Source organism: Schistocerca cancellata, chromosome 4 (assembly GCF_023864275.1).
Source record: "Schistocerca cancellata isolate TAMUIC-IGC-003103 chromosome 4, iqSchCanc2.1, whole genome shotgun sequence".
In the NCBI taxonomy this organism is placed as follows: domain Eukaryota; kingdom Metazoa; phylum Arthropoda; class Insecta; order Orthoptera; family Acrididae; genus Schistocerca; species Schistocerca cancellata.
The window spans coordinates 718,203,464-718,231,229 of record NC_064629.1 but is presented as its reverse complement, the minus strand read 5'-3'; the positions used below and the strand labels follow the sequence as shown (position 1 = coordinate 718,231,229).

Below are 27,766 nucleotides of genomic sequence, written 5' to 3'. Positions count from 1 at the left end.
CAAGTTTAGCAGACGATAGATTTAGGAAAAACAAGGAAATATACACCGTATTTGTAGATTTGGAGAAGGCTTCAGAATAGTGGAATAGAACGAAATATTTTACGCTTAAGCAGTGTTGTAATGTCTACAGTAATGTAACAATAATCCAGTCTCATTATGAGAAACACATGGCGATAGTGCTATGACATAATAGGTCGAATTCAGGAAAGAAGTAATGTAGGGTTATTCTCTGACACTACTATTAATTAAATTGCGTGTTAGAGAAGTAATGAAAGGAGTAAAGAGCTATTTAATGGGAAATTGTTTGTCGCATATAGGAAATCAGCACGATTCGGTGAGGACATAGCAGTGATTGATGATAGCGAACAGGACCAGAGTCGGCTGCTTAATGAAATGTGTGCTAGCTGATGGCTACGATATGCATAGAAACAAAAAAACAAACTAAGCCAATGTTTCGCGTTGCAGGTAGGCATGCTGGGAGGGATAAAAGTTGGACTTGGACGAACCACACTTGAAGACGTGGACCAATTATGCCAACTTGGAAGTACAAGGGAAGTTCGGAATGTGAGCGACACATTATTACGGTAAACCAAGTAACTGTTCTAATTCTTCATGCTTTCCCGGCGATCTGTTGACATCTTGGATATTCGGGAATTCAGCCGGATGTCCGCGTCGTTCTCGCACGATATTTCAACAGCGTGCCTCGCAGTTGGGGCGCGGACGGCAGTTGGAACATCCGCGACTGGAGGGGTCCATTGAAGCCGAGTATGGCGGGCGCGGACCACAGAAGGAGCACTCGACTCGGCGCGGACCGATTAGGGAACGCCCAGCTCCTTCCAGGCATAAATACTGGACTCGATCGACCCAAGGACCAGTCTCAGGTAGCACCTGAAGAAGACAGCGAGGCATGCTGTTGAAATATCGTGCGAGAATGACGCGAACATCCGGCTGGATTCCGGAATATCCAAGATGTCAAGTAACTGTTGTCGAGTGATGCACTAAGCATCAAAGTGACACAGATACATGACACCATTCTTCAACATAGCCACCAAGTCTCTGTAAACAACGGTCGGCTCTTCCAATCGTTTAGTTGCTCGACGATAGAGATCCGCTTATGGTCACGGAGCCATTCGAGAACCACTGTGTGAACGTCCTCATCTTTGGAAAATCTTTTTCCCCCACATATTCTTTCACGTTTCCGAAAAGACGGAAATCGCATGGCGCAAGATCTGAACTACCCGATCAGCTTCACCCACGACTGTGCGGCCTTGGCCAAATTATCAGCACCCTTCAGCTACGGCTGGACGCGACGGTGCATTCGGTACATAGACAGCCAGAATGTCACAATCAATCTGTATGCAAGTAAGAAGTTTTGCCCACAAAATCATACTGTCGCGAGTACTTCAAGTTTGGAGTATGTTTCTGGTTACAGCGCCTGTTACCCGTACCATGGCAGAACTGCGTCTGCAGGTGACATTGAACATGTAATCTCTTCTGACCATGCACCACTCTTGTTGCATAATGGTCTTAGCGTGGTACGACATGTGTCACTTACCTTCTGAAGTCCGTACGTAGCATTTTTAAACAAGGATGATGCAAGAAAGACGTAGCAGCAGGGATTGAACAAAGCTAATGGGCTTTCTGTAAAAAGAAACAGCTTCTAACAATAAACTTTTTTTGCATCACAGCTGTCTATGGGTGTGAAACACACTACGAAAAAAAAATGAAACAAATAGAAGCTTTTGAGGCGTCGTGTTATAGGAGAGTGTCCGTACGTAGCATTTTTAAACAAGGATGATGCAAGAAAGACGTAGCAGCAGGGATTGAACAAAGCTAATGGGCTTTCTGTAAAAAGAAACAGCTTCTAACAATAAACTTTTTTTGCATCACTGCTGTCTATGGGTGTGAAACACACTACGAAAAAAAATGAAACAAATAGAAGCTTTTGAGGCGTCGTGTTATAGGAGAGTGTTTAAAATTAGTTGGAGAGGTCGAGTAAGGAATAAAAAGGTTCTGCAACGAAAAAATGCCTTAGAATGGACACATGAATGGAAAAGCTAGAGTGCTTGTGGACAAATTATAATATGAGTTCACTGTAATTTTTGTCGAATGGGTGTTGGAAGTAAATAATTCCAGGAACAGGCCGAGATACGTGGATAGAAGGCAGATCGTATGTATTGTGAGATGCCGGAATTATCACGAAATGATGAGAATAGCTGGCAAGTGTGAGGACTGAACGATTGAATTAAACCAACGTTAATGTTAGTGATCAAAACAACAAACATACTGTGTACAACAGTCATTTGTTCTGAATAACTTAACTAGTTGGAGTACATAAGAGGAGCAACTGATAGTGTCATTCTTGAAGGAACCATCACGGCATTTGTCTGACGTTATTTATCCGACACATACGAAAGAACCCAAATAGGAAGTTGTAGTTAACTTCAAATGGTTACGAGACATTCTTGCTCTGCGCATGGTACTTTTACGCAGCAGAACAATAGATTAGAGTAATAATGATAACTTCTGCTGTGTCTTAACCGACAATGCAATGTTTACCTCCCTGAAAAGAAAACACAGTATACTTGTTTTAAAGCACCATGCAGAAACCATGCTTGGCACGGAATAAAGCAGACTGCTTTCGCTGCACGCACCGAAGGTCTGGGCGCGCTGCTTCGAAACGCAGCAGCTGGCGCTACACATGCGTCCGTGTACAAATACTCGTAGCCTGCGTATCGCTGGTGAATGCTACTTGTTTATGCCAATGACAGTTGTTGCCGCTCCCTTCGCGTGCGGCACCGGAAACAAGCCGCGTCTGCGCACTGCTGCGTACTGTAGAACTTATCACGCTCTGAAGTGACATATGAAATGCTTTTACAACATTGGGAAATTCATCTGAAAAGAAAACAGCTACAGCTGGAAGGTGTTCATACAGCAGTCTTTGGGACTGATACATGGAATTGGCACACTGGTTACAAGGAGTAAAATCATGGACTACTCCATAAGTGAAATTTTTATGTTTCAAGAGGGTGACAGGATGGTCATGCGTTTAGAAAAAAATAATATATTTGGCACAGGTCGGGAGAGAGATCAGCAGTTTACGTTAGCGTAGTTTCCAGGCAATGGTTAGCGCAGCAGAAAGTGTAGAAAACGGTAATCTGAAGGTTGTATGATTGCATCCCTATGCGAAAACTATTTTTGTTTTCGACTTTTACATTACTTACATTGCAACTAAACTGAAATAATGCCCATATATTGTATTTATTAATATTTAACAAATATGAAAAGAAAAGGTAAAGGAAAATTTGGGATTGCGAAGAAATTTAGAGGAAATGATTGTAAGGAATACACAAGATCTTCGTGTATAAAATGGTTCAAATGGATCTGAGCACTATGGAACTTAACATCTGAGGTCATCAGTCCCCTAGAAATTAGAACTACTTAAACCTAACTAACCTAAGGACATCACATACGTCCATGCCCGAGGCAGTATTCGAACCTGCGACCGTAGCAGTCGCGCGGTTCCGGACTGGAGCGTCTAGAGCCGCTCGGCCACCGCGACCGACCTCTTCGTGTATAAAATTGGATATTTTTATTATTTAACAGTTCATGATTTGCGTACAAACGCCGCATTTTCACATTTACACGGTTCTTTTAAAGTTTCTATACAATAAAATAAATAAACCAAATTGGTTTACATTCATAAAAGTTTGCCCTCATTGCACAGTTTGGCAGTGAACCACGTGTAACAACACATTTCGTCACTGACGACACTGTAAAGTACAGAGGCATTTATTTCGATGCAGTGTTCCTGTGATTTGATTTCTTTTACTCTGTCGACGAGATAAGACCAGCTTTGAAGTTGTTAGATCAAATTCTTTACCTGACGATAAAAAATAGCCATCGCAGGGTTGCACTAACGGTGTGCATTTGGGGAGAATCACTTTAATACCGCATGATGGCAGTCCTTCTTCATCTTGAAAAATCTCATCGTATAATTGCGGATTTGTTTGTCCTCCCCATGAGTCGATTAAACAGAAGAAATTTGTTCTCCTGCTAACAGCGTTTCATCACATCACGTACAATATACTTAGCATTATATTGTTTTATTTGCAGTGTATGTAACGTAAAAATTGAAAATGAAAAAAAAAAGAATCAACGTAGGGCACAATCTCCCGGTCCCCGGGTCACCATTCTCTAATCATTCCGCTGAGCCAACTGCTGCCCGGAAACTACGCTAACACTAGTGGCTCATGCCTCGCCCGACCAGCACAAAAAATGCTTTTTTTCGCCTAAAGGCCTGGTCATATGGATTTTTCACTTCTGTCACTTTCATTTCTGGCCAAGTTGCGAATTATCTTAAATGTGGACGAAATCGATGAAGACGAGTAAGCTTGGTCTCCTAGTTAGTAAACGGTAATACCTGAAAAAATTCCATACTTGTTTCATTGTGCAAGCTCTTTGACTGGAAGCCTCACACGAATACAAACGATTTAAATACGATGACTGTAGATTGAAATCTGTGAATGTTGTTTACCGGTGCTTTTCATACACTCCTGGAAATTGAAATAAGAACACCGTGAATTCATTGTCCCAGGAAGGGGAAACTTTATTGACACATTCCTGGGGTCAGATACATCACATGATCACACTGACAGAACCACAGGCACATAGACACAGGCAACAGAGCATGCACAATGTCGGCACTAGTACAGTGTATATCCACCTTTCGCAGCAATGCAGGCTGCTATTCTCCCATGGAGACGATCGTAGAGATGCTGGATGTAGTCCTGTGGAACGGCTTGCCATGCCATTTCCACCTGGCGCCTCAGTTGGACCAGCGTTCGTGCTGGACGTGCAGACCGCGTGAGACGACGCTTCATCCAGTCCCAAACATGCTCAATGGGGGACAGATCCGGAGATCTTGCTGGCCAGGGTAGTTGACTTACACCTTCTAGAGCACGTTGGGTGGCACGGGATACATGCGGACGTGCATTGTCCTGTTGGAACAGCAAGTTCCCTTGCCGGTCTAGGAATGGTAGAACGATGGGTTCGATGGCGGTTTGGATGTACCGTGCACTATTCAGTGTCCCCTCGACGATCACCAGTGGTGTACGGCCAGTGTAGGAGATCGCTCCCCACACCATGATGCCGGGTGTTGGCCCTGTGTGCCTCGGTCGTATGCAGTCCTGATTGTGGCGCTCACCTGCACGGCGCCAAGCACGCATACGACCATCATTGGCACCAAGGCAGAAGCGACTCTCATCGCTGAAGACGACACGTCTCCATTCGTCCCTCCATTCACGCCTGTCGCGACACCACTGGAGGCGGGCTGCACGATGTTGGGGCGTGAGCGGAAGACGGCCTAACGGTGTGCGGGACCGTAGCCCAGCTTCATGGAGACGGTTGCGAATGGTCCTCGCCGATACCCCAGGAGCAAAAGTGTCCCTAATTTGCTGGGAAGTGGCGGTGCGGTCCCCTACGGCACTGCGTAGGATCCTACGGTCTTGGCGTGCATCCGTGCGTCGCTGCGGTCCGGTCCCAGGTCGACGGGCGCGTGCACCTTCCGCCGACCACTGGCGACAACATCGATGTACTGTGGAGACCTCACGCCCCACGTGTTGAGCAATTCGGCGGTACGTCCACCCGGCCTCCCGCATGCCCACTATACGCCCTCGCTCAAAGTCCGTCAACTGCACATACGGTTCACGTCCACGCTGTCGCGGCATGCTACCAGTGTTAAAAGACTTCGATGGAGCTCCGTATGCCACGGAAAACTGGCTGACACTGACGGCGGCGGTGCACAAATGGTGCGCAGCTAGCGCCATTCGACGGCCAACACCGCGGTTCCTGGTGTGTCCGCTGTGCCGTGCGTGTGATCATTGCTTGTACAGCCCTCTCGCAGTGTCCGGAGCAAGTATGGTGGGTCTGACACACCGGTGTCAATGTGTTCTTTTTTCCATTTCCAGGAGTGTAGTTTAAACCAAATTTTGTAGCGAAACTTCCTATCATTTTAAAACTCTATACAGGCCCACGTCCGAACCTGGGTGCCTGTTCTTCGTGCAGCTACAATAGAGCATAGGCAGTGGCTTATAGTAAATTTAACTCGGTGGTGGTGGTGGTAGTATTCATACAGGGCGCTCAATGGCGTACTGCGTTGAGTCAATGCGGAGGGAATTACCATTGAAAGGCAAGTTTAGAATAGCTCCAGCAACTCATTTTTGAACTGTGATTCTCAGGCCAACCAATGTTTGCCAAGTAAAATGTCCGTCAAAATAGCAGTACACAAAGTGCGTACTTACGCATATTGTTCCAACGAACATAACTTACCATCTGACGGGGTAAGCTGACTAACATCAACTTACTACGTCAGATCTCAAACGTAACTAACGCTCACGACCCTTACAGCTTCTATTTGAAGGAAACGTGATTTGTCTCGTTATAGTGGCGCTACTTGAGCCACTCTTATGCAACAGCGCGAAATTTCAATAGGCATCTTTCCGATGCAGAAACACGACAACCAACTTTCGCTTATGTTGCACAACTCCTACTTGGTGTTGCGATTTTTTTTTTTTACGGCAGTCATTTTCTGGTATAACTTCGTTAAATCTACAACAATATTACCACTGACATGCAACTTTCCTACATTATCATACGTATTAAATAGTAATATGCATATACAACACGAGGAATTTGATATGTGACTGTCCAACAGAGAAGCACAAATCATTTGTTTTAATGGATAACTAAAACTGTGCAGTGGCGGCTCATACGAGGGTTGAAACTTTAATAGTGGCAACTATTTATTTATAGCTCGTACAAAACAGATGACTGTCTCAAAGTTTTACTGACCTTCAAAGTAGTCACCAGCATTGTGTATAACCCGTTGCCAGTGATGTGGAAGTCGTAGGATACTCTTAGTAGTGCCAGTTGTGTTGACAGTTCGAGCGGCGCGGTCTATTGCCCGACGAATTTGTAGCAGTTCTGAAGCGAATGCCGTGAAGTGTTTCCTTCAGTTTAGACATCGAGTTGAACTGTTTATTTTTGGAACACATCCTACGACCAGCCTAGAGACAGAAGTGATGACACTTTCTGCAGGACCTGACCATCAATTTGCAGGACAATGCTCAAGTACGTACAGTGCAAACTGCTACTGATTTGTTTGACTGATGGGGCTGCTGAGTGATATACCACCTACTGCACTCTCCTGACTTAATCCCTCGTGAGTCCTACTCGATTTCTAAACTGAAGGAAACACTTCACAGCATTCGCTTCAGAACTGCTACAAATTCGTCGGGCGATAGACTGCGCCGCTCGAACTCTCAACACAACTGTCACTACTATGAGTATCCTACGACTTCCAAATCGCTGGCAACGGGTTATACACAATGCTGGTGACTACTTTGAAGGTCAGTAAAACTTTGAGACACTCATCTGTTTTGTACGAGCTGTAAATAAATAGTTGCCACTATTAAAGTTCCAACCCTCGTATATACTGATAATTACTTCGTTCGCTACTTTACTTTAGTAAAGTGACTTACGCCACATCCAGTATTGTCAGCCATACGATGTTAGTGATAGCACAGTGCTGCGTCGCGGGTTCCTTGTGTGGGGTAAATTTACACGTTCTTTGATCTTACGTGCTGTCAGTTCAGCGTACTCTATGTTTCAACACATGAACACTGGAATTATAACGGTTTTTATCTACTCTGGTTTGCAGTTTTAGAATTTAGAATAGTGTGTTATTTTACTTTGTCGGTGACCTCTCATAAATATATGGTAAAAGATCTTTGCTCTACAACAGAAGTGTGCAACACAGCCTCAGATAATTTACCACCCTCGGAATATTTGACTGCACACGAGAGCTAAAGCAGTTGCAATTAAAGGCAGATACTTGTGCTAACAGTGCCACATGTCGATGAAAAAGTCAAAATCTGTGTGACGTAACTCAAAGGAGAAAAGACCACAATAAAATGAGTGATGTATCATTGACTCAAAACTTCAGCAGTCCCAAGTCCGCTCATTGATATTCTAGAAGCAACGCGGATATTTTTTGCGTTAACAACCTCTGCACATACGTGTAATTGCATGATTAACGTCAGTCGGCCCATATAAGAAAAGTTACAAAGGCAAATGAGCGTAGAGGGCCAGGATAAAATGCAAAGCTTAGCAACTGATCGCACTAATAAAGTGCTTTGTCGGGTAGATATTTTACACACACACACACACAAACTGTTTGGGTGCTATATCGGGATGTAAACCACGAAACCCTCTATATGGCTTTCATAAATCATTATCTATACACATTATAAACTAAAGTCCTCCGCTGCGTTTGTTTGTAGGTGAACAGTTATCTCAGGAACTTATTTAAGTATTTTGATACGGTTTTCATTAATAGACAGACTGATTCACGAACGAGATTTGTGTACATACTTTTCTTACCGCTATGCCAGGCAATTCCTCCGGTCGTAGGTACGAAGTACTACCCGGCGATAAGGCGCTGCAGTCGTGGACTGTGCGTCTGGTCCCGGCGGAGGTTCGAAGCCTCCCTCGGGCATGGGTGTGTGTGTTTGTCCTTAGGATAGTTTCGGTTAAGTAGTGTGTAGGCTTAGGGACTGATGACCTTAGCAGTTAAGTCCCATCAGATTTCACACACATTTGAATTTTTTGAACTACCCTGCGAAGCCGTGGCGGATTGTTAGCCTTTTACACTTCATTTACTTCTATAGGGTGAATTCTTATATGATTCCTGCAGAGACCGTGCATACATAGGTGATTCATCATGTGATGAGCAATGAATACTTTCTGGACTGGCTTTGTTGTCAACTTTTTTGATTCACAAACAGGGTACAAATATGAGGATTTCTTGCATTTAGTAACATATTTCTATGTCTCCAAGTAATCTAGTTCATTCATCACATTCATCAAAGTATGTAACAAAATTGCCAGAAAAAGGTTTCCAATACTGTCTTTGAAGGCTCTTCGAAACTCTGTAAAATATCTCAGCAAAGATATCATTCTTCAAAGGCTGTGCATCAGGTTCTCATGTATCTGAAGAACCTAATTACAAGCAAATATTTTCCTCTTGTATTCAGGTGGAAAGAGGGACAGCCTTTCCACAGTTACGTCCAGCTTAATTACTACTGCACACGAGTACTCACAACAAAAGCGGTGCTGGAACACACATGCCATCGTCGTAAGGTGAGGGCACATGCACTCTGTAATGAAGACGACATGTTTTTCCGTCCTCCACTGTAAATGAACCATTCAGGTTCTGGAGCCAAACATTCATTGCTTGCTTGCAGCAGCTATGCACTGAACAAGATTCTCGAAGTCGACCACATGTAAGAATTTAGCGCCCGTAGAAAAGAAGAGCAATGTTGCCACAGCTAGCGAAAAAAGAGAACTTTTTGATTTGTGGATACTATAATATACACTGAAGAGCCAAAGAAACTGGTACACAGCCTAATACCGTGTAGGTCCCCCCGAGCACGCCGAAGTGCTGCAATACGACGTAGCATGGACTCGACTAATGTCTGAAGTAGTGCTGGAGGGATCTGATACCATGAATCCTGCAGGGCTGTCCACAAATCCGTAAGAGTACAAGTTGGTGGAGATATCTTCTGAACAGCACGTTGTAAGCCACCCGAGATATGGTCAATAATGTTTATGTCTCGGGAGACTAGTGACCAGCGGAGGTTTTTAAACTCAGAAGAGTTTCCTCTGAGCCACACTGTTGCAATTCTGGAGGTGTGGGGTGGCGCATTGTCCTGTTGGAATTGCCCAAGTCCGTCGGAATGTCCAATGGACATGAATGGATGCAGGTGACCAGACAGGATGCTTACGTACGTGTCACCTGTCAGAGTCGTATCTAGACGTATCAGGGGTCCCATATCACTCCAGCTGCATACGCCCTACAACATCGCAGAGCCTCCACCAGCTTGAACAGTCCCCTGCTGACGTGCAGGGTCCATGGAATCATGAGGTTGTCGCCATACCCGTACACGTCCATCCGCTCGATACAATCTGAAACGAGACTCGTCCGACCAGGCAACAAGTTTACAGTCATCAACAATCAAATGTCGGTGTTGACGGGCCCAGGCGAGGCGTAAACCCTCGTGTCGTGCAGTCATCAAGGGTACACGAGTGGGTCTTCGTCTCCGAAAGCCCATATCGATAATGTTCCGTTGAATGGTTCTCACGGTGACACTTCTTGATGGCCGAGCATTGAACTCTGCAGCATTTGCGGAAGGTTTGCACTTCTGTCACGTTGAACGATTCTCTTCAGTCGTAGTTGGTCCCGTTCTTGCAGGATCTTTTTCAGGCCACAGCGATGTCGGAGATTTGATGTTTTACCGGATTCCTGATAATCACAGTACACTCGTGAAATGGTCGTACGGGAAATCCCCACTTCATCGCTACCTCGGAGATGCTCTGTCCCCTCGCTCGTACGCCGACTATAACACCACCAAATGCACTTAAATCTTGATAACCTGCCAGGGTAGCAGCAGTAACGGATCTAACAAGTGCGCCAGACACTTGTTATCTTATACAGACGTCGCCTACAGCAGCGCCGTATTCTGCCTGCTTACATACCTCTGTATTTGAAAACGCATGCTTCTACCAGTTTCTTTGGCGCTTCAGGGTACGTTTCCCTACAAACTAGATTAAAAAACCTCTAGGATCCGTCCTAGTATTTGTGCATTTGTACTTTAGGCTCTTTCAGTTACAGATCTCAGCTTATCAGTTGTTTACACTATGATATCCGGAAAGAGCAAACCATTTTATGCTCTGTTGTAGATTTGCCGATCATAGCTTAAAGATGACATTTCTTCTTAGTCTCTGCAGCAGTCACATTTGCTGTCATGTATGCTGCATCCAGTGAAAATTGTGCCCAAAGAAGTTCGAAAGAAGGTACATTAATTCCTAAGTCCGAACTTCGCAACGCGGCCGGCAGGTAGAACAGCCGATGGTACTTGAATGATGTTTTAATTTGTGATAACTACTGATGAAGAGGAACGAAGATGTTCGAACAACTACTGCAATATCAAATTTTTTACAAATAGAAATGATCGCAATTTATTTTATCAACTCCCTGACACAATCACAAAATCTTTACTTGTGACCAGATTTTCAGAAATTTCAGTCGAAATCCAAAAAACCAAATTACAAAACGGAACTCAAATATCGCATAAATTACAATATGGTCCACACCCGTGGATCAGCACATGGTACATGTAAAGCACGTAAGATACTTTGTCTGTTTAACCAAAAGGCCACGAATATGAACATATATAGGGGACATAAGCTGTACATAGCTTCTGCTCCAACTCCTAGAACCATATGCGCGCATTCTCTGTATGTGTCTTCAAAACATGGAAACAGTCTCGTTCATAATCGTGAATATTACCAAGTATAAGATATATGAGCATTATAAAATTTTATGTAAGGTAAGATATACTTCAGAAGGATGTAACTTACGTAATAACGAACAATACATTTTAACGTGATAATGTACACCATGATCTTTCATATATGGAAAGCGTTTACAACATAAAAGAAGGAAAATCAGGATTTCATCTTTAAACCACTAGGATCAGTGCTATTTGCAAATGTAAGAGTGCTTGTCGTAGAATGTTATGTCGACTATTGGAGGCGCTCTTCTCCCCGTAGCAGGAAGTTTACGCAGCTGGTGAGTTGCAGGGAGGCACAGCACCTCACTGTGAGCACCAGCCGCCTCTAGCAGAAATAAATCTCACCACCTGGCTGGGCTGAGCAGATCATCATAAACGTTAAAACGGGTGTTAGTAGCAAATTCAGTTTGGCCATTAGGCAGTCTTTCAGGCTCCTTTCTTTTTGCAGCGTAGGTCTCCAGTTCTAACCGTCGAGTTGCCTGCCTTTTCCTACTTTATGCTTCATTTCCATTTGTACTTTGGTGTGATCTATGATAAGTTTCTTCTTATCAAATCCCAATATAATGCAATTTTGTTGCTGCACACTGATACTCCTTTGAACTAAGAACCTTACGATATTTGGTCATAAAAATTCCTCGGCAATACGTCAATTTCTGTTTTGATCAGCGCCAAATCACAGTCCTGTTTACTTTCTTTCTCTTTAGGATATACGAGTACTCTTCATCAAACCCACATGGCTGACCGTGGCTGGTCTTTGACACTTCTATATAGAACCTATAACCACACAAACACAAAAGACGGACGAACTGAACACTACGAAAATTAGAGTCGAACAAAGGGTAGTTGTTCAAGCGGTCAACCACTAGGATGAATTGGGAGTGTCCAAGGGCAGATAAATGGTGACACTCCCTTCCGCCGGAGGTTCGAGTCCTCTCTCTGGCATGGGCGTGTGTGTTGTTCTTAGCATAACTTAGTTTAAGTAGTGTGTAAGTCTAGAAACCGATGACATCAGTAGTTTGATCCCTTAGGAATTCACGCACACATTTTTAGATGGTGACACATAAATAGCATTCCTGTGGACGAAGACTATCGGGATGCAAGTACGACTTGACTTAGTCGCAGGTAGCTTCCAGAAATACTAAGCGCAAAGTTCACATATTTTTATATAGGTGCGGTTTTCATTATCCGTGACATTTATAGGAGTTATCAAAAAGAACCGTAAGTATGTTAACCTACGATTACTGCTAGGTTCTTCAAATTCATATCACCTGCTGGTCTCGTTAAGAAAAGTACAAACAAGGTATGTTGTTATTGATTTATTGCGGACAGATTCTCCTCTGGCCCTGATTTTCTTGACTACGACGTAATCCGCTGTTACAGAGCGAATCCGCTCTCACATGCAGCGATCCGATGCGCGGCTGTGTGGTGCATTCTAGCAGCTAGTATAAAGTGGACCCATTCGGATACTGATATTGAAGAGATATCTCAGGGAGCACGCGGAAACTCGAGGACGTCTCCAGTATTTTGATATATCAGAGTCATGTGGACTCAGACAAGGACGACCAGTGTGTGGGGGAGCAGAAAAGTTACGATCGCATCTTTTGTTCCGATTCCTGACTCGAATAGATCTACTGCGAGAAAAAAAGTCTCCTAAATCAACCAAATTGTGGGAGAATCGCCCGAGATGGGAAAAAAAACATGTGGGTCCGATTTAATTCTTCCGATCATAAGCTGGAGTAACAAAAGTGTACAGAACGACACTTTGCGTAGACCAAGTGTGGCACCACAATGTGCAGTGGTTATTCTAACGGTTATCCCTAATCATGCCTGAACACTTTCGAGAATGCCAATAAGAATTATCTCAACGAGTTGGTAGTAAAACTGTTGGCCGTGCGGTTATAGGCGCTTCAGTCTGGAACCGCGCGACAGCTACGGTCGCAGGTTCGAATCCTGCCTCGGGCATGGATGTGTGTGATGTCCTTAGGTTAGTTAGGTTTAAGTAGCTCTAAGTTCTAGGGGACTGATGACCTAAGATGTTAAGTCCCATAGTGCTCAGAGCCATTTGAACCATTTGAAGTAAAACTGTTCTGGGAAAAGGCAGGCTGATTTTTCTGAGGATTCCTTAAGTCTCGTTCGGTGAATGCAGCAAAGGCTCCTAAAAAATTTAAAAAACTTCGCCTAACTGGCAGGTCAGAGCAAGTTTCGGTCTCCCACCGAAGTATGTGTGTATTCTTCGGGACTATCACTAATTTAACGTTTTTATGCTTTATGACTCGCATATTTTTGTGTTTCGACTAAGTTATTTCACATTCTTCTTTCCTTCTTTGCCCTTTCACATTTCTCTACGGGGTCGGCATTGTTACAGAACGGTTTTGGCAGTGTTAGTAGCAGTTGGTGACCGGATGCCCTTCTTGACGACGAGTTTGTGTACCCCATCTGTCTACCTCTGGTGTAATCTCGTATTCACGTGTGATAACGTTTTCTAAGTGTTTGCGTAGTGTGTATCCGAGGCGGCAGTCGCTAATCCGCGAGGCGGATTCGATCCGGGGCTGGTTTGCCTCTCCGAGTCCTGTAAGTTAGCTAAGGCGCTCTCAGCTATCTGGGCAGGTCATGTCATTTCATTGCATACTGTAATAAATGAAAATTATACTTTCGATACGTAAGTAGATGCGGCATTATAAGTGAAACACGAACTGCAATGTTGTTTGGAAACTTAACTAGGATGCGAATACAACATCTAATTAACGTCCATAAGTCGTTCCTTATCACACAACTAATTTCGTGACTTTCTACACTTTCATCACTGATTCGTTAGGCAATTAAGAGCTGTCGGGTTTTCTTACGGACATAAGATAATGAAAGTTTTAATTATCACTTCGAAAAAAATAAAGTTACGTAATTAATTTTTGTGTTTCTCCGGGTATATCTCATCAGCGGTGGTACACATTGAAATCTCCACGCCATCGTATCGTAGCATGCCACTAGAGGAGACAGAACAATGTGTCGCAGCCCACTGATAAAGTGGAGTATCGTGCGGTAATTCGTTTTCAACAGCAGAGGAAATCTCGCGTGTGTGCTGGGCCACTCCAGTGGGTTAAAGAAGTCATCTGAATTGACCTGACACAGGTGCAAGATTTCCGCTGCGGACAAAAAGAAATTACCGTACGTATCTGCTGAGGGTCGATAGCATATATTGCACAAACACTGCCCGACAGAAAAAGTAAAGCACCCAGAATGGAAGGAGCAAATGAAAGGGAACTTCACGGGTTCAGAGGGTGATTCCAGTATCGAGTGAAACTGATAAAGAACTTTGGCGTATGAGCCAACTTATCATAATTACTTTGCATCCTCTCTGGCCTGGATGTGCGCACTGATTCGATCTGGAAGAGTATTATGAAGCCGCTGTATTCCCTCTTGTGGCACGCTGGCCCACAACTGTTGTAACTGGTCCTTGATGTCGTGGATTCTGGCAATGGGGCGGAGTTGACGTCAGCACTGATACCACATATTTTCTACGGGAGGCATATCTATGAATCTTTCTGACCATGGGAGTACCTCAAGATCGCCCAGACAGTTCATAGAAACACGTGCCATGTGTGGACGAGAATTGTCCTGTTGAAAACTGACAACACGATACTCTTGCATGAGAGGTAACACATGACGAAGTAGGATGAACGCGACGCATCGTTGTGTCGGCCGTGCGGGATTAGCCGAGCGGCCTAGGGGGCTCCAGTCATGGACTGTGCGGCTGGTCCCGGCGGAGGTTCGAGTCCTCCCTCGGGCATGGGTATGTGTGTTTGTCTTTAGGATAATTTAGGTTAAGTAGTGTGTAAGCTTAGGGACTGATGACCTTAGCAGTTAAGTCCCATAAGATTTCACACACATTTGAACATTTGAATCACTTTTTGAACTTCTTTGGAGAGTGGCTGGTCGTGTTGATATTCGTCCAGATGTCCGGTAGCCTCTGCAATGCGCCACTTGCACCAACTGGTTTCCCCAGCCGGACAAGTTTGGTGTTGTGGGTGGTCATCCGTCGAACACTTGTGGAAATACGTTGCCCAAATTGCCTTCTTCATCTGTTCCACCGAAATGGAATGCCGTCGGATTGCCAAGCCGTAGTACGTCGTAAGCTCCTTGATCACTTTATCGGTTTTAGTCATGGGCAAGCGCATAGAATAATTTTTCGCGGCTACAAAGTAGAAATTCCCGAAAAAAAGAAACTGGTGCGTGAGAATGGTCGATTTCAGACAGGTGCATTTTTTTGTTCAACCGCGAATAACAAACATTAGGATAGTTTAGGTTATGTAGTGTGTAAGCTTAGGGTCTGATGACCTTAGCAGTTAAGTCCCATAAGATTTCACACACATTTGAACGTTCTTTTCTGCATCGTTGTGTCGTCAGAATTTCCTCATTCACTATCAACAGTGGTCTGAAGTCATACGGGATGGCTCTCTACACCACGAGTAACACCGCTGTGCCTGTCCAAAACATCGCAAGAATGAGATCTCTCCCCAGCTCGCCGCCATGCTCGCCGACGATGGTCATTCAGAGCAGTGCAAGACCACAGCTAATGGGTGAACGTACTGTGACCACCATTCACGAACACTCCATGCTTCCCAAACGCAGTCGTTTGTCTTTTGGTGGTAACGGCAGCATATACCCACGTGCCTTTAATTCCCTCCAATCAATATTGCAGCGAGTCCACACGAATAATGCTGATGTACACTGGTGGTCTTTCTACCTGTCGTAGAGAATCGTATCTGTAATCATTTAAGTACTCGCTGATGGTGTGTACGTAGGTAAAATTACATTGACATCCGACCATGTGTTCTGGGAGCTTAACTTTTCTTTCCGGCACTCTGCTTCAGCTTATTGTTATTGTGAACTTGTGTAGCTACTGTAAGAGCGTGGAGCGTGCAGGTGTGAGCATGTTGTGGTGGTGTTCGCAGAAGATGGCGAGGAGGCGACGCGTCCGCGTGCCGGAGGCGGCGGCGGCGGCTCGGCGGGGCGCGGCCACAGCCCGTACCGTCCCCACGCGCCGCAGTCGCAGCCGCAGCCTCCGCCCCCGAGCCGTACCATCTCCTTTAACGACGGTAAGTCACACCATACATTTTAGCGCACCTTACAAGGCACCGCTGGCCATCAACATTCTCTCTCTCTCTCTCTCTATTTGTTTAGTCGGTTCCGACTCTTCGTGACCCCATGAACCAAATCACGCCACTTTTTCCTTTCTTGCACTTTCTCCCGTATACCTTCCAGGTTGGAACATATTGCTTCTGTGATGCCATCGATCCATCTCATCCTCTGACGTCCTCTTCTTCTAGTTCCTTCAATCTTCCTCAGCATTAATGATTTTTCCAGCGAGGCATGCCTTCGCATACAAGCGTCTCAAAAATGAGATCGATAGGAAGTGCAAAATGCCTAAGCAGGCATGGCTAGAGGACAAATGTAAGGATGTAGAGGCTTATCTCAATAGGGGTAAGATAGATACTGCCTACAGGAAAATTAAAGAGGCCTTTGGAGAAAAGAGAGCCACTTGTATGAATATCAAGAGCTCAGATGGAAACACAGTTCTAAGCAAAGAGGGGAAAGCAGAAAGGTGGAAGGAGTATATAGAGGGTCTATACAAGGGCGATGTACTTGAGGACAATATTATGGAAATGGAAGAGGATGTAGATAAAGATGAAATGGGAGATACGATACTGCGTGAAGAGTTTGACAGAGCACTGAAAGACCTGAGTCGAAACAAGGCCCCGGGAGTAGACAACATTCCAGTAGAACTACTGACGGCCTTGGGAGAGCCAGTCCTGACAAAACTCTACCATCCGGTGAGAAAGATGTACGAGACAGGCGAAATACCCTCAGACTTCAAGAAGAATATAATAATTCCAATCCCAAAGAAAGCAGGTGTTGACAGATGTGGAAATTACCGAACTATCAGTTTAATAAGTCACAGCTGCAAAATACTAACGCGAATTATTTACAGACGAATGGAAAAACGGGTAGAAGCCGACCTCGGGGAAGATCAGTTTGGATTCCGTAGAAATGTTGGAACACGTGAGGCAATACTGACCTTACGACTTATCTTAGAAGAAAGATTAAGTAAAGACAAACCTACGTTTCTAGCATTTGTAGACTTAGAGAATGCTTTTGACAATATTGACTGGAATACTCTCTTTCAAATTCTAAAGGTGGCAGGGGTAAAATACAGGGAGCGAAAGGCTATTTACAATTTGTACAGAAACCAGATGGCAGTTATAAGAGTCGAGGGACATGAAAGGGAAGCAGTGGTTGGGAAGGGAGTGAGACAGGGTTGTAGCCTCTCCCCGATGTTATTCAATCTGTATATTGAGCAAGTAGTAAAGGAAACAAAAGAAAAATTTGGAATAGGTATTAAAATCCAGGGAGAAGAAATAAAAACTTTGAGGTTCACCGATGACATTGTAATTCTGTCAGACACAGCAAAGGACTTGGAAGAGCAGTTGAACTGAATGGACAGTGTCTTGAAAGAAGGATATAAGATGAACATCAACAAAAGAAAAACGAGGATAATGGAATGTAGTCGAATTAAGTCGGGTGATGCTGAGGGAATCACATTAGGAAATGAGACACTTACAGTAGTAAAGGAGTTTTGCTATTTGGGGAGCAAAATAACTGATGATGGTCGAAGTAGAGAGGATATAAAACGTAAACTGGCAATGGCAAGGAAAGCATTTCTGAAGAAGAGAAATTTGTTAACATCGAGTATAGATTTAAGTGTCAGGAAGTCGTTTCTGAAAGTATTTGTATGGAGTGTAGCCATGTATGGAAGTGAAACATGGACAATAAATAGTTTGGACAAGAAGAGAATAGAAGCTTTTGAAATGTGGTGCTACAGAAGAATGTTGAAGATTAGGTGGGCAGATCACGTAACTAATGAGGAGGTATTGAATAGGATCGGAGAGAACAGAAGTTTGTGGCACAACTTGACTAGAAGAAGGGATCGGTTGGTAGGACATGTCCTGAGGCATAAAGGGATCACAAATTTAGCATTGGAGGGCAGTGTGTAGGGTAAAAACGTAGAGGGAGACCAAGAGATGAATACAGTAAGCAGATTCAGGAGGATGTAGGTTACAGTAGGTACTGGGAGATGAAGGAGCTTGCACAGGATAGATTAGCATGGAGAGCTGCATCAAACCAGTCTCAGGACTGAAGACCACAACAACAACATCATGCCTTCGCATTGTGTGTCCAAAGTAGGTCAGCTTTTGTTTTAACATTAGACCTTCCAGGGAGAAATCTGGTTTTATTTGCTCCAATATTGATCTGTTGGTTCTCTTTGCAGTCCATGGAACTCTAAGAAGTTTCCCCCAACACCACAATTCGAAGGAGTCAATTCTTCGCCGTTCACCCTTTCTAATGGTCCAAGCCTCACATCCATACATCACAACTGGAAAGACCATAGCCCTCACAATACGGATCTTTGTTGCTAGTGTTATATCTCTGGACCTTATAACCTTGTCAAGGTTTGACATCGCCTGTCTACCGAGCAACAGGCGTATCCGGATTTCATGGCTGCAGAGATCTGGGAACCGAGGTAACTGAATGTGGTCACTACCTCAATGGTTTCTCCTGCTATATCCCACGAATTGGTAGGTGTAGTTGCCATAATTTTCGTTTTCTTCACATTCAGCCTAAGATCGACCTTTTCGCTTTCGTCTTTCACCTTCAGCAAGAGTGTTCTCAATTCTTCTTCACTTTCTGCCAACAGGATCGTATCATCCGTGTACCTGAAGTTCTTTACATTTATTCCAGCTATTTTAATTCCTGTTTCTCCTTCATCTAGCCTCGCATTCCACATAACATGTTCTGCATACAGATTGAATAAGTACGGTGACAGTATGCAGCCTTGCCGGACCCCTTTCCGAATCTTTATCCATTTCGTTGTTCCATACATAGTTCTCACCATGGCTTCTTTGTCAAGGTATAAACTCCGTATCAGATGAATGAGGTGATCTGGTACACCCATGTTTTTCAGTACGTTCCATAATTTGTTGTGATCGACGCAGTCAAAGGCTTTGGCGTAGACAATAAAGCAGAGGTACACATCTCTCTGGAATTCTCTTGTTTTTTTCATAATCCACCGAATGTTAGCAATTTGATCTCTAGTTCCTCTTCCTTTCCTAAATTCATGTTGTTCTTCAGGTAGCTCTCGATCTAGATATTGGCGAAGTCTATATTGTAAGATTTTCAACATGACTTTGCTAGCATGTGAGATAAGTGCGATTGTTCGGTAATCTGAGCATTGTTCCACCTATACTGTCTACGCACAATAAGTAAAATTGAATTATTTTCTGTCGTTAAGGGTGTTGTAATGTTGATGGGTTTTCTGAACTATCCCAAGAAAACCTATCAACAGTACAACACCCTAAACGACAGAAAATAATTCAATTCTACTTATTGTGCGTAGACAGTATAGGAGGAACAGTACGCCATTAAATTTGTAGTGGATTTGAGAGTATACGGGGTGCGAAATGTAACGGACATTGGCGCTACGTGTGGCAGCAACAATGGCTCTAAACAGGCTAAGTATCGAGTCGAACTGAGCTTGGATGACAGATACAGGTGCGCCATTCCATACTGCTGCAACTCTGTGCCAGAATCCAACTGTGTTGGTTGGCGAGTGGTGGGGTGCCAGTCTCTCGGCAACCTACGGCCGCACGTTTTCAGTGGGCGAGAGAACTGGAGAACGTGCTGACCAGTATAAAAGTCGAACACCCCGTGTATGAAGGTACGCCAGGAGTGCACAGGCAGCACGCGGTCTTGCGTTATCATGTTGAAAGATAATGTCACGGAGACTTCTGAGATAGGGCACCGCCATCGGTCTCAACACATCAGAAATGTAATGCCTGCTATCCACATTACCGGAAATGCTAATCAGAAGTACTAGCGGCACTCCATACCATCATGCAAAGTACTGGACCCGTATGTCGATTATGAATTCAATCTGACGATGTTTGATCTCCTCGAAGGCTTCACATGATTTCTCTATCGCGTGCTGTACGCAGAACCGAGACAAGTCAGAAAAGACGATATGGTGCCACTGCTGTTTCCACTGTTCTCGTTGGGCGAATAAATGTTGGCGCACTTCTCTCTGCTTCTCCTTCAAAGGAAGCCGCAACAAAGGTCGCCTTGCTGTCATTCCGTGGTGCTGTAGATATCATCGCACTTGTCATACTGTAAACAAGCTGATTTTCTGAAGCAAGATACCTGACATGGCTTTACAACCCTGCGAGTTCGAGTGAACATTGTCTGTACTCTCGGGTGCTAGTCGCGGACGGACAAGTGTAGTGTAGGCAGTCTCCTTAGTTAATGGAGGTTAATTGAAGGTTGTGTACCAAAAAAGCGAAAATCATTACTTAGTCACACACTACAGTAATAGTTCATGGAACTGAATAATATAAAGATTCTAAAAGCAGTTATCTGCATTGTGTAGCGTGTACTATACCTCAAGAGCATTCGCACTAGCAAGAATGAGTTAATGTGTAAGCACCTGTGATTGCAAACCCTCTTAACAATAAACATCGCAACTGAAAGAGTTAACATAGCTTAAGACAAAAAAATAATCATTAGCTTCCCACAGTACTATAGACGCTGAGTAATATAACAAGCCTGGACAAAATACATAAACATCCAATAATCACTGAAATAGGGTTCAAATATTTGATTCATATACAGGGTGGTCAAAAACAGTCTGAAACGCTTGTAAGAGTGTTAAAGAATAAGTTCTGCTGACAATTAATTACTAAGAAAAAATTCGGTAGTTGTGCCGTTTCCTATGTAATTGCCATTGACGTACGTCAATGAGGCCGTTCCGCGCGCACATTCAAGCGGCCAGCCAGATACAGTCAGTCAGTTGTTCTCATAGTATAGATAATAGCGCAGGAGAATGTTCAGCCTCTGGCTCGGGTTCCATCCTTATTACCGTCCCATGTCCAATTTATGTAGCGCTCTCTTATTCGGCTTTAGCAAACCAAACGATGTACACGTTTGGCAACACCGTCTCTGGCGGGCCTCTTAAACTTGCGCGGCAACGGCCTGATTCCCTAAAATCAATGCTAATAACTCGGAAAAGGCACAAAATCTCGAATTTCTTCTTACAAATTATTTCTCAGCGCAACCTACCCTGGAACACCCTTACGAACTTTTCAGACTGTTTCTGACCGACATGTACGGTACTTAATGTAGCGGGGTTCACTTTCTAGTTTGTTACACATGTCATAGCACTAAAAACACATCAATTAAACAAAGCTTGTTTGACATTATGGAAAGTGCGTGTTAATTGTGTCAATGTGATAATAAGCAGTATTAACCTCAGATTTGTTCTCACTCTGAAACGTCCCCTTTAAAAATTATGAATGACAGTGCTGGAAAAACTCTGACGTTATTTGATTTTCAAACACCTGAGCAAAACGGAACGTGCTCAGACATTTCTCTCTTTACTTATTCTGATCATCACTAAACTGACACACAATATTTTTAGCGCAACGCAATCTTTCAATAATCCCTACAAAAGAATGGCCCTGACTAACAATAACCTATACCTTTCATGAATCACTTACTTCACAAAAATCTTTGTTACTCGAACTACTGCAATACAGCGAGCGCCAATACTGCCAGCTAAATAAAAGATTCTAACTACTGAAGGCACTAACTACTAATAGGCATATTAAGCAAATGAAAGATTTTAATGGAGAACAAACAATGAATTTACCTTAATAATGTTCAAAAGTCATCATATATAATTTTGTGACATCCAGTTAAACAGATTTCCTTTTTCTGACGGACACACATCCAGATCGTCCTCTCAAAACTCTGGCATCTCTCCCCCCACATCCACCACTGCTGGCGGCTCACCTCCAACTGCACAACGCTACCCACTGTTCACATCCCACTGTCCAACACTACTCAAGCGAAATTCCAACAATGAGTCCAACCAGCCACAGACTGCATACAGCGCAGTCAGTGAATTTCATACAGAGCACTACGTGGCGTTACCAACATAAAAACCTAAACAGCCTACTTACAACTCGAATTTAGTTACTACGTCCACCTACTAATTACATCTTGAGAACAATGTCGTAACAGTAAACCCTTTTCTACTTCAGATTTCATTGAACGATTTTGAACCGTCCTTAGTGGTTCCACTCTGTACAACAGAACAAAAATTGATGTCACACTACACTCCAAAGGGATCAAACCACATTCAATAGGGTTGAACCCCCCGATGTCCTTAGAGAAGGGCTGATTCGTTCAGGGGGTGTCAGTAATGTCGAAGGTTGTCAAGAACGTCGTTCTGTTGCACATCGCACTTTGAAATGCAGTTTTTCAACAGTAGTGAACGCGCCAACGGAAGCGGTGGTTTCATTGTTGTCCTTTATCCCACCTCCTGACTCTTTTTCGAGTCGATTCAGAGCGGCGATGTGTCTGAAATGTTTTCCTCGGCCACTCATGAGAAAATCGCGTGGTTTCAATTGTTTCAAAGCTGGGCGTCGCGATTGTGGCCTTCACCGCAGAAGCGTCAAGAGAAGGCACGAAATTGTTGCGGCGGGGGGGAGTGCGACGATTTTCCCACCTTGTGTCGTGTGACACGTCTACGATGGCGTTGGGCAGAACTGTGGTGATATTTGGTGCCAATGTGACATCATTAACCCATCTTACACCTTACATGAACTTCTTACCTCTGTCCTTCTCTTCGCATGTGTCGACACCTTGACGTTTTATAGCCGCCGAGTCCGAGGGTGAGGGTGAGGCCGCAGGGCACCACGCTTTTGTACCGTTACAGAAGAAAGTTTTAGACACATTAGAACCAAATTTCGAACTTCTGCAGCGCAGTGAATGAAAATGACAGGGTTTCAGAAAAGTGAACCTTTACTCTTTTGCACAGTATACTTCATTCTCATGAGCTTTAGGGCTAAACTTTCTGTGCGAGCTAAACTTTCTGCAATTTCTGCCAATTTCATTTCGACCACAGTACGTAAGTACATATTACCTAATACCTACATCCTTAGTTACAGTTCGTAACAATATGTACATTGTAGTCTCAATTCCTCCTGCATTGTGTCCACAGATTAGGTGCATCATCGTGACAACACAACCACAACAGCGTGATTCTCGCAGTTTGTTCGGTGTTGCACATCTTATGCATGGATCGTTCACTTTTTCCATTTTACTTCTTTTTTCACAGTTCAGTATATCTTCTTCTTGTTTTCATGCCAGATTTGTGTTCAGTTTTTGTCGGGATATTCACTGGGCCACGTTAGTGCAAAATCTGAGGGGATGCGATGGAGAGTTTCCCTTGTAAGTATTTAGTCGAATTAACAACCTTCTGATTTGTGTGATTTATCTTGTAACCGAAATTTAGTGGATTTCTTCTAATACTCAAGCGGATGACTTCACACTTTACTTTTTGGAGTCGATTTTTTGCCAACCATTGTCTGACTGATCTTATATGCCTTCTCTATTGATCTCAAGCTGTTCGCAAAATTAAACTCTAATCATTATTCCTTTTTCTAAAAAATGGCACTTCTTACAGTTAAGATGGCGGGCAGTTGTCTCGCTGAAATATTGTGCGGTTTCTACAATATTATCCGGCGTAATTCCCGGGAACCTATCAAGCAGATGCAGCGCCGGGAAAGCCTCAAACAGTACACATTTCATATTACTGGTATTACCAGTGTAAATCTGTCGTCATCCAAGTACATGTTATGTCCAAATATTCGACTTACTCGGGCAGCCTGTCTCTAAGAGTCAACTGCATCAAAACTTCTCGTTGTTCAGGTGTCTCTGATACCTGGTCAGAATAATAGCTCCGAAAAGAGCGATACTTCAGCGAACAACACATCGCAGTTTGCAATTAAAAGGCAACAGGTTGCTAGTATTTTCGCACGTTTCCCTGCGTTCATTTTGTCGCAGCTGGCGCAAGAGTTTTACGGTGGTTATGTTGTTCTCGACTCGTTTTATCTGCTAACGAGCTTGCAGTCCTACTTCACCTTTTTAACGGCGTCCTTTTTGCCAAGAGGAGGCGCTGTGGCACGAGCATTTGTCGGCGACGCACGTTTTATCTCCATTTTTCTCGGAAACCTACGGTGCCAACCTTGGACTTGGGAATGACATCTTTAATGCTTTGCGGCCGGCTCTCTTCGTTAGATGCAACCCAACAAACCAGTTCGCTCTTTTTCAACATCACTAGTGCATTCGTTGCTTTGTTGCAGAGCACTTATATGTTATCACGTATTGTCTCTATACGTCAAATGAACACTTTCCGAGTGTCGAACCTCTCAGATACTTGCATGGCAGCCCACTTGCTAGGTACGTGTATATCTGTTAACAGGCAAGTGCCAGCGAGCTAGCACAATGTTGATAAGCATGTATCCACGGTCTTCTGATCGAGACATTCTGAATCTGGTTTTCGCCTCTTCAAAGTGAACGACGCCCGCTAGTCAATCTACATACATCTGTAAATTATAAGAAATATCTCCTAACTTGGCGAAAAAGACTGTATTCAATTAGAAAAAATGCAGGTATCGGAGAAATAGAGAACAAGTTGCTAATAAGACGGCTATGACATTATCTGGACCTTAGGTGAGTAGAAATTGCCACTACATGCTATCGAATTCCATATGCTACATTATAATTCCGTTCACAGCAGTATCCAACACTACCCAGTGATTTGCTATATTCTTAAATACTCTGACGGAAATGGAAATTTACACCATGAAGCACCAATTCTATATTTATCAAGTAATTAAATAGAATTATTTTGATGCAGCACACATTTAACACATTTAAAAGCACTCTTAAAGTAAAGTGTACATTGGATAACAGGCTGCTAGGTACGCTTGTTACTGCAAGTTTCGGAAACGGCTTGTTTCCGAGTTTAAGTTCTTTACATAGGAAAATGTTGTGGACTGGTTTAGGAGTGCAGAAAGGAAAAAGAAATGTTGCGTCAGTCGACAGTACAATCTTCACAGTAAGGGGCGCTAGCTCAGTTTTAAGACTGTGTTTTTGAAGAAAACACCGTCCTTATATTCGTCTGCAGTAATTTAGGGAAGCCGTGAAAAACCAAAATGAGATTGAATGAAAAGGGACTCTGTTAACTATGTCTTCAGTGGCAACTGTTGCACAACCTCTCACATTTGCCAATGTAACGTATCATAATATAATTTGTCATGAGACAAAGAAATACTCCTGTATCGGAAAAAAAATTGTGCGCTAAATCAGTTAGTTGATTTTCAGTAATTTAATGAGCAAATAGAAGTGACTGTGCTGTTAAATTTGGTAGTATCTAAAAGACCTAGTGTGATGAAAACGGTTTGCGTTCCTTGATCCCAATTTTCGATTAAGATTATCTACAGTGGAGCCCGAATTCAGATTTCATACACAACATATTGATTATATGAGTTTCTCAAAATATTCTGAAGAATACTTTTTCAATTTCGACAAGGACAGGCCGGCCGCTGTGGCCGAGCGGTTCTAGGCACTTCAGTCCGGAACCACGCTGCTGCTACGGTCGCAGGTTCAAATCCTGCCTCGGGTATGGATTTGTGTGATGTCTTTAGGTTAGTTAGGTTTAAACAGTTCTAAGTCTAGGGGACTGATGACCTCAGATGTTAAGTCCCAGCCGGCCGGTGTGGGCGTGCGGTTAAAGGCGCTTCAGTCTGGAACCGCGTGACCGCTGCGGTCGCAGGTTCGAATCCTGCCTCGGGCATGGATGTGTGTGATGTCCTTAGGTTAGTTAGGTTTAATTAGTTCTAAGTTCTAGGCGACTGATGACCTCAGAAGTTAAGTCGCATAGTGCTCAGATCCATTTGTTAAGTCTCATAGTGCTTAGAGCCATTTGAGCCATTTTTGACAAGGACAGGCATGATTAACTTTTGACCTTGTTGAATGGATCACAGTGGAACTACTGTATAGTAATGTAGCTTACTTGAGTCACACCAACATCAGGACGGCTTCATGATCCTGGCAAAGAGTTAATTGTTTTTTCCTTGAGCGACTTCAATAACAGCCTTCCATCGTACGGGGTTCACGTCCTTACACATATGTCTCGCGAAATAACAATAAGAAATCAGAGAAATTAGAGCTAATACTGAGATTTATCAACAATCATTCAATCAGGAGAGAGAAAAGTGGTGAGGGAGGAAAGGCTGATGAGAGTGAGCTGCAAGAAGAGATAGCTGTCTGACAGAATGTGGGCCATTAGCTGTCTTTTGAAGTTTGGAAGGTGTTTAATTTCTCTAAATATTACAGGAAAGACAGAAAATGGAATGGTATCATAAGTACTCTCCATCACACACCGTGAGGTGTCTTGCTGAGTACAGATGTAGATGTCAGGAAGAGTGAATGAAATTATATTAAAAAATAAAATAATAAACATTTTGTACTGGGTGCTAGAAACCTTAATGAATATTTGATGGTACGCATACGAAAAAGATTTCGTTGTTTTGACCCTGTTGAGAAAGTCGCTTGAAAGCATAACTGAAAAATATTTGCGTAGCTTTTGATGATGGATTCTGACTAGATTGTTTTCGGCAGTTTAATCCAGTAGTTACCGATTCAAGAGACCAACAGTCACAGTAAAATTTTACCGCAGTCGTACTTGAAGACCAGAGAAAACATTTATTTATTTATTGCTTATTTAAGATGACCAGGTTAGGGTCTTAAGGCCTTCTCATAAGTCTTATCACTACAAAAGATACAAAAAGTGTTATATAACAATAGTAATAATAGTTTACATTATTAATAAAAATAAATAGTGACAATAATAATAATAATAGTAACACTAATAATGTTGATAAAATAATGGAGTAATTAAGAATGATAGTAATTAGTTATTAAATAACAAATTCAATAATAATAATTTACATTATTAATAACAAGTAATAATTTGCGATAATAATAATAACAATGGTAACACTATTACTAACAATAATAATAAAATAATGGAGGCAATAGTAATGGTATAGACTAGCTCAGCATTGTTGAAGCTTTGTATGGTATTAAAAAAAGTGGAAGGGATAATGAAAGAGGAAAGGATTGAAATGAAAGTGAGAATGGTTGCTGGGAAAGAAGAGAATTTCAATAAAGAACTCTGTAGACAAGGAGAGAGAAAAGTGGTGAGGGAGGAAAGGCTGATGAGAGTGAGCTGCAAGAAGAGATAGCTGTCTGACAGAATGTGGGCCATTAGCTGTCTTTTGAATTTGGAAGGTGTTTAATTTCTCTAAATATTACAGGTATTCCCTCTGATTCACCAGTAAGACGACTGAATGACAAACATGGAATTACGTTTTATATCACAATAAAACAGTCAG

General features: G+C 43.2%; 1 protein-coding gene across 3 annotated transcripts in view; it reads left to right on the top strand.

Moving 5' to 3' along the window:
* The window catches only part of LOC126183746 (uncharacterized), a 526,769-nt gene that overhangs the window by 181,856 nt on the left and 317,147 nt on the right, over positions 1–27,766 (top strand). For 2 of the 3 annotated variants that reach the window (XM_049925961.1, XM_049925960.1), the window contains exon 2: positions 16,364–16,507. In XM_049925961.1, coding sequence (XP_049781918.1) covers positions 16,364–16,507 — 144 coding nt within the window. The remainder of the gene's footprint in view (positions 1–16,363; positions 16,508–27,766) is intronic. The other variant, XM_049925962.1, reaches the window with a different exon arrangement.